Genomic DNA, 16,902 nt, shown 5'->3' with positions numbered 1-16,902 from the left:
CAGAAAAAAAGATTTAGGAACTAAGGGATTTATTTTATACTGTTAGGAAATGGGTGAGTTAGAGCATATGGGGGAAAACAGGTTGTAAATATAGTAAGAGACATGTAATCAATTATAAAGAAATGGACAAAGAGAAATCTGTGTCCATTATATTAATAAGCAGATGGAAAGTAAAGAACATTTTTATTCTATCACATGACAAAATATTCAGATAAATTTAATAAATGTAGATGTGTATGTGTACGTCTAGAAAACGTGGGCCTATATAAATTAGTTCTGATTCTGAATCTAGAAACAGAGAAGGCATTTTTTTTCATGAGTTTCTAACATGAAAATAAACTAATTTAATATGAGCCTATTTCAAGATTCAATCTGAAAATAATAAGGAAAAAAACCCCAACAAAATTTGCCGTAGGCAACTGAGGGGGGAACCTCAAAGCATTTCACAAATTTTTGACAGACTGCGCAAAGACAGGAGGGATTATAAATCATTAGTAGGATATTAACCTTGACAAATTTCAATAAGGCATTTTCATGAAGTTATATATATATATATATTCACTCTACCTCTTTTTCAGGGAAAGAGAACACAGTAACCTCCAGGTGATCAAAAAAAAAAAAAGAGGCCGGATTATCTAAAAAATCATTTTGCTAAAATTTTTTTAACTCTGCTGAGAAAGTGAATGAAGCCCATAGCAAAATTAGTCTTTCCTTCCTAAGAGTACTGATAGGCAACATGATACTAACATACAGGTAGTCCTTGATTTACAACCACAATTGAGTCCAAAATTTCTGTTGCTAAGTGAGACATTTCGTAATTGAATATCACACAAATTTTATGACATTTCTTGCCATGGTTGTTAAGTGAATCACTGAAGTTGTTAAGTTATTGAGTTAAGTGAATCTGGCTTTTCCATTGACTTAGCTTGTCAGAAAGTCACAAAAGGGGATCGACATGATCTCGAGACAGTCATAAATATGAGTCATTTGCCAAGCGCCTGAATTTTCATAAATTATTCCTGGGAAGCTGCAATAGGTGTAATTATCACCAATCACTAATTCTCTCTTTTTTCATAAATGCAAATGCTCCCCCCCAAAAAAAATAATATCATAGTTAAGGTAGGTGGGTATGAATGAAAGCAAGGTACTCATTACTTGTGGAGGGAATTTATTATCATCCATTGTACTTATATAGACTAATATTTGGTTTGTATCTGTTAGTAATCTAGGAAAGATTTAATTTGTATCTATTAGTAATGTTGCTATATTGCAAGTTATAGAGGAAAAGGGTATACAGTATACTCTCATTCGTGAACTATAGTCTCATAGCAGTGATCCAACTCACGTTCTTATTAAATTCTCCTCGATCTTCCAATATATATTTAAATATATAAATAAGAATTTTTTGAATATCTTAATAGATAAACTATAATTACCCAACATTGAAATGTTCTCCAAGTCTTCCTTTAAAATAAGTACCTAATGAGATTACAAGCTTTCGCAAGAAATCAGGTGCAAACTGGACCACAATAAATCATATAGAGTGCCATAATTACACCATAACATACTTTCTGCCCAATGTTGTATTATAACATGATTCTGGAAAAAGGCACCACAAATAAGTTCTCATAAATACCAAATCTGTACTTTATTCATGCTAATTTGTGAGGTATGCCCTTCTTACTCTGCATTATAACTCCTGGAAGACTAGAGTTCTCATACTATAATATGAGAAGAGCCTTCTCTGTGGCGGCCCCGGTCCTCTGGAACCAACTCCCCCCCAGAGATTAGAATTGCCCCCACCCTCCTTGCCTTTCGCAAGCTACTTAAAACCCACCCCTGCCGTCAGGCATGGGGGAATTGAGATCCTCTTTCCCCCTAGGCCTTTACAATTCTATGCATGGTATGTATGTATGTATGTTTGGTTTTTATATTAATGGGTTTTTTAATCGTTTTTAGTATTAGATTACTATTGTACACTGTTTTATTGTTACTGTTAGCCGCTCCGAGTCTCCGGAGAGGGGGCGGCATACAAATCCAATAAATGAATGAATGAATGAATGAATGAATGAATGAATGAATGAATGAATAAATAAATAAATTCACATCACTTCTATGACAAATATGCAATATACCATACTAACAGGATATAAAATTGTTGAGCTTTTCTTTTACCTTATACAGCATTTCTCAGATTTCATGTTGAGTGTTGGCCCAAGGTTAATGCTACACTATTCGCATCATGGGCCAACGATGAATCATTTTTGCAGCTTAACATTAGGACACAGTTTCAAAATTATTTTTTACAATTGAGGTAATTGTTCAGAGTAAAAACTGCAGCATCTCCAAATGAAAAAGAAGACAATACATACCGTGTTTCCCCGATAGTAAGGCAGTGTCTTACTTTCTTTTTACCCCCAAAAGCCCCACTGTGTCTTACTTTGGGGGTATGTCTTATATTGTCCCGGGCACCGGGGCCGGCTCGTCTTCGGGCTTCGGCGAGTCAGAGGGAGGGCATTTCAGCACACAAACGCTTCGAGGAAAAGGAAGGGACGCGGTCGCCCCCCCCTCCCCTGCCGAACCTTTCCTTTCGGTCTCCACCCCCCCCACCTCCACACCGTCTTCTCTCCCTCCAATCACCCCCCCTCCATCCCCCCTCCCCCCTTCCAATGGGCTATTGGACGTGGCCAAACCCTGCACCTCCCGCGTCTCGTGTCCTCGGCGGTAGCGCATAGAAACACGTTCCCAAGCAGGAGCAGCGGTGGCAGCGGCAGCAGCAGCAGCGGTGGTGGCAAGGAGAGGAGCCCTGCCTCGGATACGAAAGGCGGACCCGGGCGAGCGAAGCCGAGTGACAGCAGCAGCACCTCAGGGGCGAGTCCAACGAAGGGACTCCAGCTTTCCCTGTATTCCTGGAGCTGCCGCGCCTGCCTCTTTCCCTTTTTTTGCCGGTTGTGCGCCCCACTTGTGCACGCCGTGTGTGGTGTGGCGCGGTGTCTGTTTGCAGCAATGGCTGCGGCGGCAGCAGCAGCGAGCAACAAGGTGTCGGGAAGGCTCCAGGGGAATGCGGCAGTAGCCTCCCCAGCTGGGAAGAGCGAAGATTCTCTCTCTCTCTCTCCCCCGTCACCCACCCTCATGTTCCCCTCAGACCTCCTGGCGTTTACGCGCCGGCTTGGGATCCTGCGCAAGTGGGTTTTCCGCGCTTTCTGGCTCTCCCTCGCAGCGTTGGGGCTGCCGCCGCTGCCGGGTCCCTCGCTCGACCTATTTCTCCCTCCCCTCGCGCGTGAGTAACCGCTTCTTTCAGTAGGAAAGCCCGTGAGGAGCGGCGGCGGCGACAGCGTTTCTCTTGTGTGTGTGTTTGTGTGTATGTGTAGGTGAGGTGGAGACGCAGGTGGTCGGGAGAGTAAAGTGGAAGCGCGCGCGGTCCGACGGCGAACTTTTCTTTCCGTAACATGGGCGTGTGGGGGGGGGGGAATGAACAGGCTGGTGCTTGGAAGTCTCCTATCTCACCTTTGCTTTAGCCTGTGCGACCTGCCTTCCTTCCTGCTTGCTGGAGAACGAGAGCACCTTCACAGCCCCTCACTCAAGCACACAGCCAGGCTGGGCCAGAGCACCCTCAGGCTTCTTGGCGCAGGATCCCAAGCCGGCGCGTAAACGCCAGGAGGTCTGAGGGGAACATGAGGGTGGGTGACGGGGGAGAGAGAGAGAGAGAATCTTCGCTCTTCCCAGCTGGGGAGGCTACTGCCGCATTCCCCTGGAGCCTTCCCGACACCTTGTTGCTCGCTGCTGCTGCCGCCGCAGCCATTGCTGCAAACAGACACCGCGCCACACCACACATGGCGCGCACAAGTGGCGCGCACAACCGGCAAAAAAAGGGAAAGAGGCAGGCGCGGCAGCTCCAGGAATACAGGGAAAGCTGGAGTCCCTTCGTTGGACTCGCCCCTGAGGTGCTGCTGCTGTCACTCGGCTTCGCTCGCCCAGGTCCGCCTTTCATATCCGAGGCAGGGCTCCTCTCCTTGCCGCCACCGCTGCTCCTGCTTGGGAACGTGTTTCTACGCGCAAAGCCGGCGGCGGGAGCGGCGGGGTCCAGCCCTCTAGCCGGCGCCTCGCCAGCTATCCGCCGCTTCTTTCTTCTCCGCCTCGCCTCCGCTACTCCCGCCGCCGCCTTTTCTCTCCCCACCGGGCAAGAGGCCGGGCGAGCAGGCTGAGGCGCTGGAACTGGGGCTGCCTGTCCTTGGCGTGAACGGCCGAGGAGTCCTTCTTATCCGTGCCGGGTTTGGGAGACTCTCCTGGGCGCGAAGCTCCCTCGCCGGCGCCGCGAACTGCTCCAACGCCTCCCTCGCTTTTAGTACCGTGTTTCCCCGAAAGCAAGACATATGTCTTACTTTCGGGGTATGGCTTATATTAGCCGACCCCCCTGAAACCCCCCGTATGTCTTACAATCGGGGGGGTCTTACTATCGGGGAAACACGGTAGAAGAGGACAATGCCACAATGTATGTGGATATTTGGTATCAACATATTCACATCAAACTAAATACTAGCCTGTTTTAAAATCAGAATGCCTGCAACACTCATCTATTATTCTGGGCATCCTGAAGAGAATTGTGACAGTTATTTCTCAGTCACACATAAACTGACATCAAACATACTGGAAGCCATGTCTGGCAAAGAAAACCAGGCCAGATATTCTAAAAGTTTTCGAGATTTCCATATGCTGATAAATTTCTAAAACTACATTTCTGAAAAAGAGAATGGAGATTTTACTCCTGATTATTACTGTATTGATAAAAACAAAGTGGAAAAGAAAGATTAAAAAATGTAAAAAACTAAGAGACAATCTTAGAAATGTTAACAAATTTATACTCTACTAATAGCTGGATACCCGTGCTTCGTTATGATATGTGATCTGGCTTGATAAATTGACAGTTAAAGCTTGAACATTGATGAGTAGTAGCCTCTCCTCTCCATTTCTCTCCCTCAGGCTTGCCCTATAGAATCCTCTCCTATCTTATCCCCTTTTTAGATGGGGAAGGGGAGTAGAATGTCTAATTCCTTAGCATGGAGTAGCATGTCTAAACTCCCAGCACACAGGTCGGATCAGTCATGTGCTGGCCACGCCCACTGGCAATTTGAACATAATTATTTTCAGGTGGGGAGAGGAAGTAAAATGTCTGATCTGATGGTCTGATCTGGCAGTCATTTTGAAAAACCCTTTCTTAGCGAGCACCTAGAAGCCAAGAGAAATATACCTGCCGAATTTCAAGTTTATAGATGTTACAGCTCCGGAGATTTTGTGATGAGTGAATGTATTTTGCTTTTATATACAGTGGTCTCTCGATTTTCGCGGGTTCGAACTTTGCGAAACGGCTATACCACGGTTTTTCAAAAATATTAATTAAAAAATACTTTGCTGTTTTTTTCCCTATACCATGTTTTTTCCTGCCTGATGACATCATACGTCATCGCCAAACTTTCATCCGCCTTTAATAAATATTTTTTTAATAAACTTTAATAAATAAACATGGCGAGTAATAATCTAAATGGTTGCTAAGGGAATGAGAAATTGCAGTTTAGGGGTTTAAAGTGTTAAGGGAAGGCTTGTGATACTGTTCATAGCCAAAAATAGTGTATTTACTTCCGCATCTCTACTTTGCAGAAATTCGACTTTCACGGGCGGTCTCGGAACGCATCCCCCACGAAAATCGAGGGAACGCTGTATATAGATAGAGTCCTGCAGTTGGAAGACAGCATGTTGGGAATACCACTTTAGGTTCCTGCTCACAGGTATGGTCTAGACCAGCAGTTGGCAAACTTAAACATTCAAAGAGCCATTCTGACCTTTTTTCCACAGGGGGAAAAAAACCCACCAGGAGCCACAAAACCTGGGTGGGCGTGACCAACGTGACATCACTCACTCCTACCCAGTCACATGACACCCCCCAGCCACGCCTACCAAGCTTGAATTGGTATCTACCTGGGATTGGACAGTTCCATTGAATTAAACAGTATTTACAAAGCAGTTTTAACAATCACTGAGCAAGCAGGCAATTCTAGGGAGCACCCAGTTATTTTAAGACCTGCTCTTGGTGTGATGGGATGTTTATCTATTACCTACATTCCCTTCTGACTGCGCCCTTCCCCTCACAACTTTAATCCTTTTGTTTCACTGCAGGCTCACAAGTAAGCAGCAACTCTCAGGTACTCTACAGCAGTTAACTATTTCCTATCATTTTCAAACTATCTCCTCCAAAGCTTAATTTCCTGCTTGCTTGAAACTCTCTGGTGATGGAACGACAGGGCATGCATAACCTCCACTTTGTAACCTAATCTAGTATGCGCTACAGAACAGCTCTATAAATTCTTTCTTCTTTTGCTTGTGTTCGCCTAAACCAGGGGTTGGCAAATTTAAATAGCAACACATGTGCAGTGCCGGAAGCTCAGCTTCTGCAGAAGAGCCACACTCAAGCAGCCAAAGAGACACATTTGGCTTGTGAGCTGCAGTTTACCGACCCCTGGTTTAGACCAGGAGTAGGCAAGGATAGCTTCTTTACAATCTGTGAACTTCAACTCCCAGAATTTCCAAGCCAGCATGAGGCCAACTCCTGGTCTATATCTAGAACAGTAGTTCTCAAACCTTGGGGTCGGGACCCCTTTGGGGGTCGAACGACCATTTCACAGGGGTCGCCTAAGACCATGGGAAAAGGCAAATTTCCAATGATGTTAGCAACTAAAGCTTCTATTCTGGCATCTCGGAACATATTTTTACAATCCAACCCATCAGGTTTTTACAGGAGGGTGTCCCTCTGACCTCTTGCCAATCAGCTTAAAGATCTGTTGGAAAAATTGGTGCTAAATTTATAGTTTGGGGTCACCACAAGATGAGGAAATGTATTAAGGGGTCACAGCATTAGAAAGGCTGAGAACCACTGATCTAGAAGATCTGCTGCTAATAACATCATTATCTTTCTGTTCTTTTTCTTCACCCACATTATGGCAAAGGAAATCATGAAAGTGATAGCAGCAGTATGAATAAAAAGTAACCACCTCTACCAGTTCTCTTCCTGGCAAGCAATTAAATGGTAACATAGCACATGAGACTCCCCAGAGAGAAGAAAACCTTTTAAACATGGTTCTGGTTGAAATGTAATCAACACGTACACTATACCATGCTGACTCAGGTGCAACAGCGAAATTATGATCCCTTCTGTATTATTTCTGGCATTACATGTTTTTAATGTGAAGATGAGGTTTACAAAGTTTAATAACCCTACTCTAACTATAGCACCCCTCCTAATGAAAATGGTAACAATAGCAGCATCTAAACACAAACCCTCCTTAGTATTTGTGTTTAGATGCTCTTGAAGGTAAAATTGAACCAAGAATAGTAATAGCACTTATTATATACCGCTCCATAGTGCTTTACAACCCCCTCTAAGCCTTTTACAGAGTCAGCATATTGCTCCCAACAATCTGGGTCCTCATTTTATTGACCTCGGAAGGATGGAAGGTTGAGTCAACCTTGAGCCTGGTGAGATTCAATCTGCTAAACTGCTGGTAGCATAATGTTCAGTAGAAGTAGCTTGCAGTATTGCACTATAACCACTGTGCCACCACGGCTCAGAAAGAAATACTACTCAGGGATAAATACTATTTTCAGTAATAGTCATCTACTCAGTATACAACCAAGCATTTACTCTAACTTTTAATTGGTCCCAACATGCAAAATTAAAATGACTTTAGAGCAATAATATAATGTGAAAAAATATAATATAAAGTATTAAATAATAAAATATAAGAAATTGGTCAAAACTGTCCACTGTCATAACTAATTTGTCTTCAACATCATTTATATTCTTAAAATGTTCCACAGATTGCAGGTTAAATTGCCCTGAAAATAGTTTGTACAATGGTGACATAGTATGAGTTCAACCTTAGCAAGAAACCCCTGGTGAATTTGATGATGATTTCTTGCATCAAACAAGCCACTGATCTCTTACAAAGTTAACAAGCGGTGCAACGAGTTAACCTGGCACAATTATCAGTGCATGCAGTCACAGCATTTTGTTCATTTTTCCCATAGGCACAATAAAGAAATGAATGATAACATTTTCCAGCCTCTTTTAAATTTCTTTACAATTGTACTTTATACCAAGAAAATAAAAGAAAAACCAAACCTCAGGGAGTGTTTTCACCAGACTACAATGCCTCCATCTTCTGAACTAGAGGTTTCAAACACAATTTCTTTTAAACTGCTTCTATTCTAATATTCACAAATAAAATAGCCTGTCAATTGAAAAAGATACATTACTCTTTTCAGACCTTTTGTCTATAAAGTGTTCGTGGAGAATATTAAGCCATTGTGGGTTCAGTTGTGGCTCAATATGACATATGAATGCACCCTTTCTTCTGGATTTTGCTGTGAGTCAGTTGGGTAGCTACAACTTCTCCAATAAGCCAATGATGAACTCATGGTGTATGAACAGAAGCCAGGCAATCACCTGGTAGAAACAATTAGTTCTGCCCTAGCTTCCCCTTCTCCTCCAGCTAGTCCAGAAGAAGGACCAGGCTTGCAGGCACATTGACCTCTTCCAAAATACTCCTTAAGGAACAAAAGCATCAAGGAAGCATAAGATACCATCTCACGATTCTTCTCTACTTGTATTTCTGGAATGTGCTTCTCTCCTTACTCCATTTGCCAAGAAAAGCTACATAGTGATTTGGATTCAAAACTTAAAAAGATGCTTCGGGGTGCAAAAGCCTGCCTTCATTTCTTCAAAACTGCTTCAGCTTCTCCAGGGATTGAGTCACTGGCAACCACAGGCTCTGCACAATGCTAGGCAAAGATGGAGTTAGAGAGACAGCTAAGTGTGTGCTCCGGTGCACTTTTAAGCAGCTTATTGACTACCAATTAGAAACACTGCAAAGGCCGATTTGCCATATATTGTATAACTCGCAGGGACAAATTATCGAGTAGTGTACAAATAGTGCAAGCTTTAAAATTACCATATTGGATTGTTTACAGCCATGGCATATCCTCTTTTTCTATTATTTGTACTAAAATGAGTTAATTATCTCCCTAAAATCTCCATTCTTAAATATTAACTTAAAAAAAACCACAGCCCACCAAAATACTCTACTTGATTGAGCATGGTTGTTGCATAGGGTTAACTTACAAAAATTTAGTGGCCAAAGTGGAATTTAAGATTTAATTGGATTTGTATGGCACCCCTCTCCGAGGACTCTTCACCTTCTCATTAAAAATTGAGAAAAAAATAAACTATCAGAGAAGTGATACCATCAAATCTGTCATAGTTAAATAGCAATTGCACCAAAGTAAAAGAGAAAAAAGAAACCACTATCTGCATGATTATTTTTCTCATTATTTAACTTTCAGAATAAATATTGTAACATATAAAAGACACAAGTTATGTCATTTACTTATTTGAACCAGCAAATGTTAGCATTGCTCTTCTATTGATGAAAAGAAAACCTTTCAGAGCTTCACCACGGAAAATCTTCACCACAGAAAATCTATTGACAATTCCAGTAAAAACAGTAAGCAGCAAAATTCCATATCATAACATTTATTTTCTTGTTTGCTGTAGAATCTTTCATTTTTCAAAACCATACCACATGCTGTTTTGTCCTTTTCAATTTCTTACAAAACCTTTGAAAAGGATTTCTAAGCATTGCATTCCTTTCTAAGATATCTAATACTTTCTATACTGGAACATCAATGCTTCTAAGATATAGTAGAGGAGGGGGGAAACCCTGGAGATACTCTAATGTTCCATTAAACATACTACTTCAACACTATCAAAACTAGCAGGATCAAAAGCAATGGAGCCAATGGACATTGGTGCACAGTAACACCGTTATACCAATCCTGCAACTGTGTCCTTGAATCCCAACGTTGTAACTGCATGATGCCACTATACACATTTCATCATTTGTCTCTCTCCTTCCCCTCCCTAGAGACCACTCACAATCAAGACATCAATTTGTTTAATTAAGAAACACACAAACAAACAAACCCGTAATTCATGATTATGATGAAGAAATGTTGCCTTTGCTAACCTGCTGTTCTCTGGTTTGTTTGCGGAGTAGAAATGCCTACAAGTCCCATTTAGTTGGTTGGGTTTGTGAGAGATTACAGTTCCAATATCATGGCAGATGGCAGCAAATAGATGACCTTGTTAAGAGGCTTTAAATCTGGCTAGTAAATACACAGGGGTGTCACTGAGAAATCCCAGGGCTACAAACTAGATGGGGAAAATCCAGGAAGAACATAACAGAAACCATTTTAGTTTAGAAAGCTACTTGCATATATCCACCCTATTCATCAAAAACGTAACTTGAAGCAGTCCTTAAAGCAGTTAGGAAAAGCTGTGATAAATTCATCCCTATGATACCTGCTTCTACTGGTAGACCTTCCTTAACAAAGTCAGATCTCCCTAGAGCTGCTTATGACCTACTTTTGAAGTTCTAATGGTCTCCCCATATTTTGGGCAGTAGTAAAAATGGCTTAAATTTACAGCCATTTGCAGCATCTTACAATCACACAAAAATATCCATTGAGGAAAAGTGGATTCATGTAATGATCATAATGTTTGCTTAATGACTGTTGCAAAATTTTTTTGTAAAATTGAGCTTGGTTACATAGTGACCCACTTCACTATTGATTGATTACCATAATTCCAGGCTCCATTTTATGGTAAAGAAAAGGTTGTTGTATTTATCATTATTTTGATATTTGTACATTGTTTAAATCAAGGGTCTTCAAACCTGGCAACTTTAAGACTTATGGACTTCAACTCCCAGAATTCTCCAGCCGCATTGCTGGCTGGAGAATTCTGGGAGTTGAAGTCCACAAGTCTTAAAGTTGCCAGATTTGAAGGCCTCTTGGTTAAGATATTTAGATATAAGGTGTTTGCAGTCACTTTGAACTATGAGATGAGTGGCAAATAAATTTGATACTAATAATTTAAAAAACTGATAGTGGTTCTGAACTTTTGCTAAACTCTCAACTTTCCTAAAACTCTCATTTTCTTCATTATGGTTTTTCCTCTAACAGGACTATCAATTGAGGTTTATAGCATACAGCAGAATGAATATATGGTACTGTATAGAGATATAAATAACTAGATACATAGGCACAAACACATATACACACAATTTATGTAGCCACCCATCTCACAAGAACTGGCTCTGGGTGGCATACAACAAAGATAAATAAATGTGTCAAAAAGTCATCATTAAAACTTTAAAATGCATGAAGTACACAAGACATCATTTTATATTTTTATATTTTATATCAAATTTATATGGCCATCTATAATCCTTGGGGAGGTTAATTTGTCATGTTACCAAAGATAATGAAGAATCATTAAGAAATTTGGATTTTGGAACAAAGCAAAGAGTTTCTGACCCAAAAGTACATTAAAATTGTCTCCCAGCCATCTATTGCCCATTAAGAGTGAACCCTAAATATATAATTTAAGAAGAGCAGAGATTTAATATTTGGCTTCATGGAAATAAAAAAAAAACAAATATGGAGATTTCATGTGGTATCACATTTCAACCCCCATTTCCCCCTTTATAAGAATCCCATATCCCCCCATCCTATTCCATGAATGTGTCAACCAAAAATCAGAGCCAAAATAATGACACCAGTGCCACTTTGCCACTAGCTAAGCCCATTGTTTTAAAACAGCTCCTGCATCTTTTAGATTAAAAAAGCCCTGTCTTTATCTGTCGTGGTCAGATGCCACCTATCTCTTCACTCTTATGCATGGCAGTATTGTGCCTGGTAGCATCCATTATTTGTTGGCTCTCTCTCCTTAATTTTAGCTTGTAACTAGATACATCCCAAATGCTCTTCAAATGGACCACATGTTTGCATTCATTTACAACAAAATAATGCTAATATAGCCTAATAAAGAGAACATTTAACCTGTATGTGGCTGGCCTAAATTGTCAACTCCACCTCCAACTCAAATCTGGTAAATGAAATAAATCATTACCCATACAAGGTAGAGCTATGAAGTAGTAGAGAAACTAATAAACTAAGAAATCAATGTTAGAGATTCAATATTCTGCATTCTCCAACAGTGTTCCACTCCAATTTGAGTTCATTTGTGGATAAGATTTTTTTTTTGAAAAAAAAATCTTTTTAGAAAGAGAAGTGGGAGAATTTGACACATTTCAGCAATGATTAGCACAATTCTAAGAAGACATTGCTTAAACGAAAGTCTGTGGTTATTGCCATTTAAAAATATGTTTCCTGTGGACACCAGATGTTTGATGGTGAAAGGAGAGAGCAGGGTGGTAGCACTAAAAAGGAGAATATTCTAGTTTAGTTTCTGGTATGAACTCTTGTTCACAGTACAGGGAACATGCTTATGTGTAGAGCAGAGGGGAGAGACTAATATAACCCTTCAGTTAATGTTTTCGTTCTAAAATTCAACCTAAAATACATTAGAAAATCTGATATGTGCCCTTTTCAGAGTCACATTATCCCAATTAGGCAAGTATGTGACAGGATGTACAAAAATTGGAAGACTGGGGAAAGGGGAGAAGAGAAGCACAACACTGCTTATATAATTAGCACCCAAGAGATACCCAAGATGCAGAAATTTATCCTTAAATACCTGTTTCAGAAATCAATAAGATCAAGCAATACAAGAAGATACTTTGTATTGTTGATCATCTGCTGCAGGTATATGTGTAATTTTAGTAGATAAATCAATAAATACTGTCCTCCCTCCATTTTCAAGTTTGCACTGTTGCTTATACATGGAAGCAAAACTGATTTTGTAAATTGGGATACTACATAAAAATGGGCAAAGAGATATATCCTCAGAATTCCAAAGAAACACATTCAAAAGTTGCAATCAGCAATGTCAGTAAATGAAGTGCAAATCTAGAAGAGAATGTTCAGTATTCTTAACTACTAGCATGTAGAGCAGATACAGAGCAGATACAAACTCATTCAAGGCTATCAGCCTTTTTACTAGAAACTCAAGTTCTATTAATTAGAAACAGATCAAAAATACTGATTCAGGGTAGACATTATGAATAAACTAAATTCCAAGAAACGTAGACCAAGAAGTTGCATTTCACATCAAAAACTGAGTATTCAGCACTCCTTGCCCCCAAAATTACTCTTGCTTCTTTCCCTTTCCCCAAAGCAAAACTTTTTCTTGATATGAAGAATTGTGGGTGGGAGAGGAGGAGGGGAGGGCTTTGGGGAAGAAGTGAACAGAGAAGGACACACCTGTATTAATCTGCTTATTGCCTTGAGCATCATATTTTCTGCCAAGAAGGCTGCATAAATCACAGCTTTCTAGCAATTTTTCAATATCTCCCATTAGATACCAGCTTGACAGGCTCATATTTTTGAGCTCCAATGTACTGGCATGACAGGCAAACATTTGTATAAAGTAGCCCGAACCTAACTGGCATTGCAGCAGGATGAAACACTGTAGGATGCAGCTGTTTCAACTGGTTTTACAAGTCAAAATTGGCCTTCTCATATTATGATGTTAACAACAAAGGCAGATTTAAAGGAAAGAGAACAAAGACTAGATTTATGCAAGGAGGACAGCTTTGCCAGTGGATTTTTTCCTATATAGCTTGATAAAGTCTTGCTTACCAGTATAGCTCCTCTTATTTCTTGTCAAGGGGAAAAATAAGGCAGACAGTATATTTTAAGATTACAACTCCTACTATCCCAAACTATTGGCATTGCTGACTAGGGCTGGTGGAAGTTGTAATCCAAAGCATCTGAAGGGCACCAGGTCAACAACTCCTGTAAAAAGATTGCCTATAATTTTCTTGTCCTGCCTGCAGCTTACAGAACCACCCAGCTGGTTGTTGTCACAAACTGAATCCCGAGTCCTGCTTGCTTTTGCTTTTGTGCTAAGTACTAAAGGCGGAGATGCTGCTGGCACAAATAAGGTAGATCACGATTTAAAATTACTTCATGCGTCCACAAAATGACCAAGTTAATATTAACCCAATGGGGCGGACAGAGTGAAACCCACAGGAAAGTGAAATGTAAAGACTTTCAAGCTTTGTGTTGCCCCATAGCCCTTGGCTCCTCTTTAGTTAAAGCAATTCCCTATAATTTGAGGTCAGCACACGTAAACAACCAGCCTTACCTCCTGGGATAAGAACGGAATGACCTGGGCACATATGGCATTCAGCCTCTTGACAATTTCTGCCTATGGATAAGAAAGAAAACGTTAGTGAGCAACAAGTGAGCAAGTTTCAAGCATATGATTGTGGTTTCATATAAAAAGAAAGTGCATTTAAAGTGGTGATTTGGACAAAGACAGCTCAGCTCTTTGGACGGACTCCAGATGTTATAATGGCATACTTTTCAGTTTGCACCATAACAGCTACAGTAGACTTTGCATGCTTGAGAAAAAAGAACCGCCAGTGGTTTGAGGTATGTGGTATATCTTCCACATTTGCAATAAAAATCCCCGTTCAGTTCAGAACGGGTGGGTAATCTGAAGTTTATGGGTCACATGCAAGCTCCTAATCCCCCAAACACCCACAGACTGTGTCATTAAATGCTGGTGGCAAAACCGCTGACTTCCAGCTGCAGAAATTTTAGTGATTTTTCACATGAGCATTTTAACCTTCAAAAGGGCTTAATAAATCCTTTCTCCCTTTGAAACCCCTAATCAAACAAAACTGACTGAAAACACTTGATCCCATCCCTGATCTTGTTACTCTGTTTCCAGACACATCCTTGGAGTCTAAGCAAGTGGGGGAGGAGTGGGGGGAGAAAAAGTATTTCTTTTTTTCTACCAGAAAAAAACCCAACAACAAACCATTACCTGCTACTGGTATGCAATACCAGTAGCTGAGGTTTATTCCAATATTTACAGTTCCCATAAGAGTCTAATTCTACTTGACCTCATATCTCTTGAAAAGCAGGAACAAGGAGTGAAATTCAGCAGGTTCTGAAGAACCAGTAGTGGAAATTTTGAGTAGTTTGGAGAACCGGCAAATAGCCACTCTGGCTGGCCCCAGAGTGGCGTGGGAGTGGAGATTTTGCAGTATCCTTCCCCTGCCACTACCACCAAGCCAAACCCACAGTACTGGTAGGGCAACATCACTGGTAGGGCAACATTTTGGATTTCACCTCTGGGGACTCTACTATCTCAGAATAAAAAGCTTGGCCTTAGATCAAGAAGAGACTCATTGTCCCAATTGTGAGTTGTGCTGAGTTGCTCAGGTGAAATGATCAGCCATAAAAATTAAATCAAATCAATCAATAAAGGCTAGGGCAGTGATGGTGAACCTATGGCATGGGTGCCACAGGTGGCACTCAGAACCATATCTGCTGGCATATAAACTGCTGTTCTAGCTCAGTTCCAACATGCATGTGCATGCTGGCCAGCTGATTTTTGATTCACACGGAGGCTCTGGGAGGACGTTTTCAGCTTCTGAGGGGGCTCCAGGGAGATGGGGAGGGCGTTTTTTGCCCTCCCCAGGTTCCAGGGAAGCCTCTGGAGCCTGGGGAGGGCTAAAAATGGGCCCACCAGGCCCACCAGAAGTTGGGAAATGGGACGTTTCCAGCTTCCATAGTGCTTCCAAGGGGCGGGGGAGGCCATTTTGGGCCTCCCTAGGCATTGAATTATGGGTGTGGGCACTCACGCATGCACAATAGCACATGCACATTCGAGACCTGAGGAAAAAAAGGCTTGCAATCACAGGGCTAATGTAAGTAGCCATAGGCACAAGGCCATCTATAAGCTCCAACATCTATTTTCTATAGACTCTAGAATTATTCTGATCATACTTCTGTGGCATAATGTATTGCTATTTTAAAGGGAAAAAATATATTTAAAAAAAAATTTCTGGAAAATAAACTTCCAGAAACTTTTAGTTCCAAGCCCTTTGCAATGTCATCTCACTACTCCACTATACATATCCACTAGAAGAGATGTATCATTATCTTGTTTTTAAATTTTTTTCCTGAAACATGTTTCCAGAATTGGATACAACCTAACTCATACTAATATTCTTGTAGACTTCATTTAAGGAATTTTCTTTCCATCCTTTGCGTTGTATACTGTCAGAATAACCTTGTTTCTCTTATCAAAACATCCGAGATCTTTCAGCTACACCTCTCTAGTGGAACTATCCATACAATAGGCCAATAGGCACACCTTTTTTACTTCTAGGATGGCACGGTGACAATTTTTCCAAGGCTACATGTATAGAGTTCAAACTGGTACAACTTTTGTAAATTTGACAACAGAAAATTATAAAAATATACAATAATTACAATGGTATTAGGAATGATATATGATAGCAAGGCACAAGATACCCACATAACAAACTCTCAGTTCCCCATACACACAATTTCTCTCTCTCTCTCTCTCTCTCTCTCTCTCTCTCTCTCTCATTCTCTCAAAAAAAAAAAGGTTACTAGACATCATGATGAACATGTAAGTCCTGAATTGATGCCAGTACCTGTAAGAAACCAAACTTCATTGAACTACTTGGTACTTGATCCAGGCATGCTAGACTGAGACACTGCTCAGGTGGTATTTCTATCTGTTCTGTCTGCAGTAGCATTCTCTTCAAATGCCAGACATGCAATCTGGGTGGTCTGGAATCACAGACCTGTATTTTTGGAAGGCCAGGTCTGGAAGAGAGAGCTGGCCACAGTCATTGTATGCTTTAACTCAGTGTTTCCCAACCTTGGCATTTGCTGGCTGGGGAATTCTGGGAGTTGAAGTCCAAATATCTTCCAAGTTGCCAAGGTTGGGAAACACTGCTTTAACTACCTCACTAACTACTGTGCTATAATACCGATGAAAGTAATTTTGGAAACTGTCCAAAAAAATACACCTAATACAATATATAAAGCAGGTGTTGT

General features: G+C 40.9%; 1 protein-coding gene across 4 annotated transcripts in view; it reads right to left on the bottom strand.

The window, feature by feature from the left end:
* Positions 1 to 16,902, bottom strand: part of LOC139162402 (transducin-like enhancer protein 4) — a 193,935-nt gene that overhangs the window by 109,762 nt on the left and 67,271 nt on the right. For all 4 annotated transcript variants that reach the window (XM_070742718.1, XM_070742720.1, XM_070742721.1 and 1 more), the window contains one exon: positions 14,162 to 14,224. In XM_070742718.1, the coding sequence (XP_070598819.1) occupies positions 14,162 to 14,224 (63 nt within the window). The remainder of the gene's footprint in view (positions 1 to 14,161; positions 14,225 to 16,902) is intronic.

The sequence above is a fragment of the Erythrolamprus reginae genome, chromosome 2 (genome assembly GCF_031021105.1).
Source record: "Erythrolamprus reginae isolate rEryReg1 chromosome 2, rEryReg1.hap1, whole genome shotgun sequence".
Taxonomy (NCBI): domain Eukaryota; kingdom Metazoa; phylum Chordata; class Lepidosauria; order Squamata; family Dipsadidae; genus Erythrolamprus; species Erythrolamprus reginae.
This window is presented reverse-complemented; position numbering and strand designations above follow the sequence as displayed.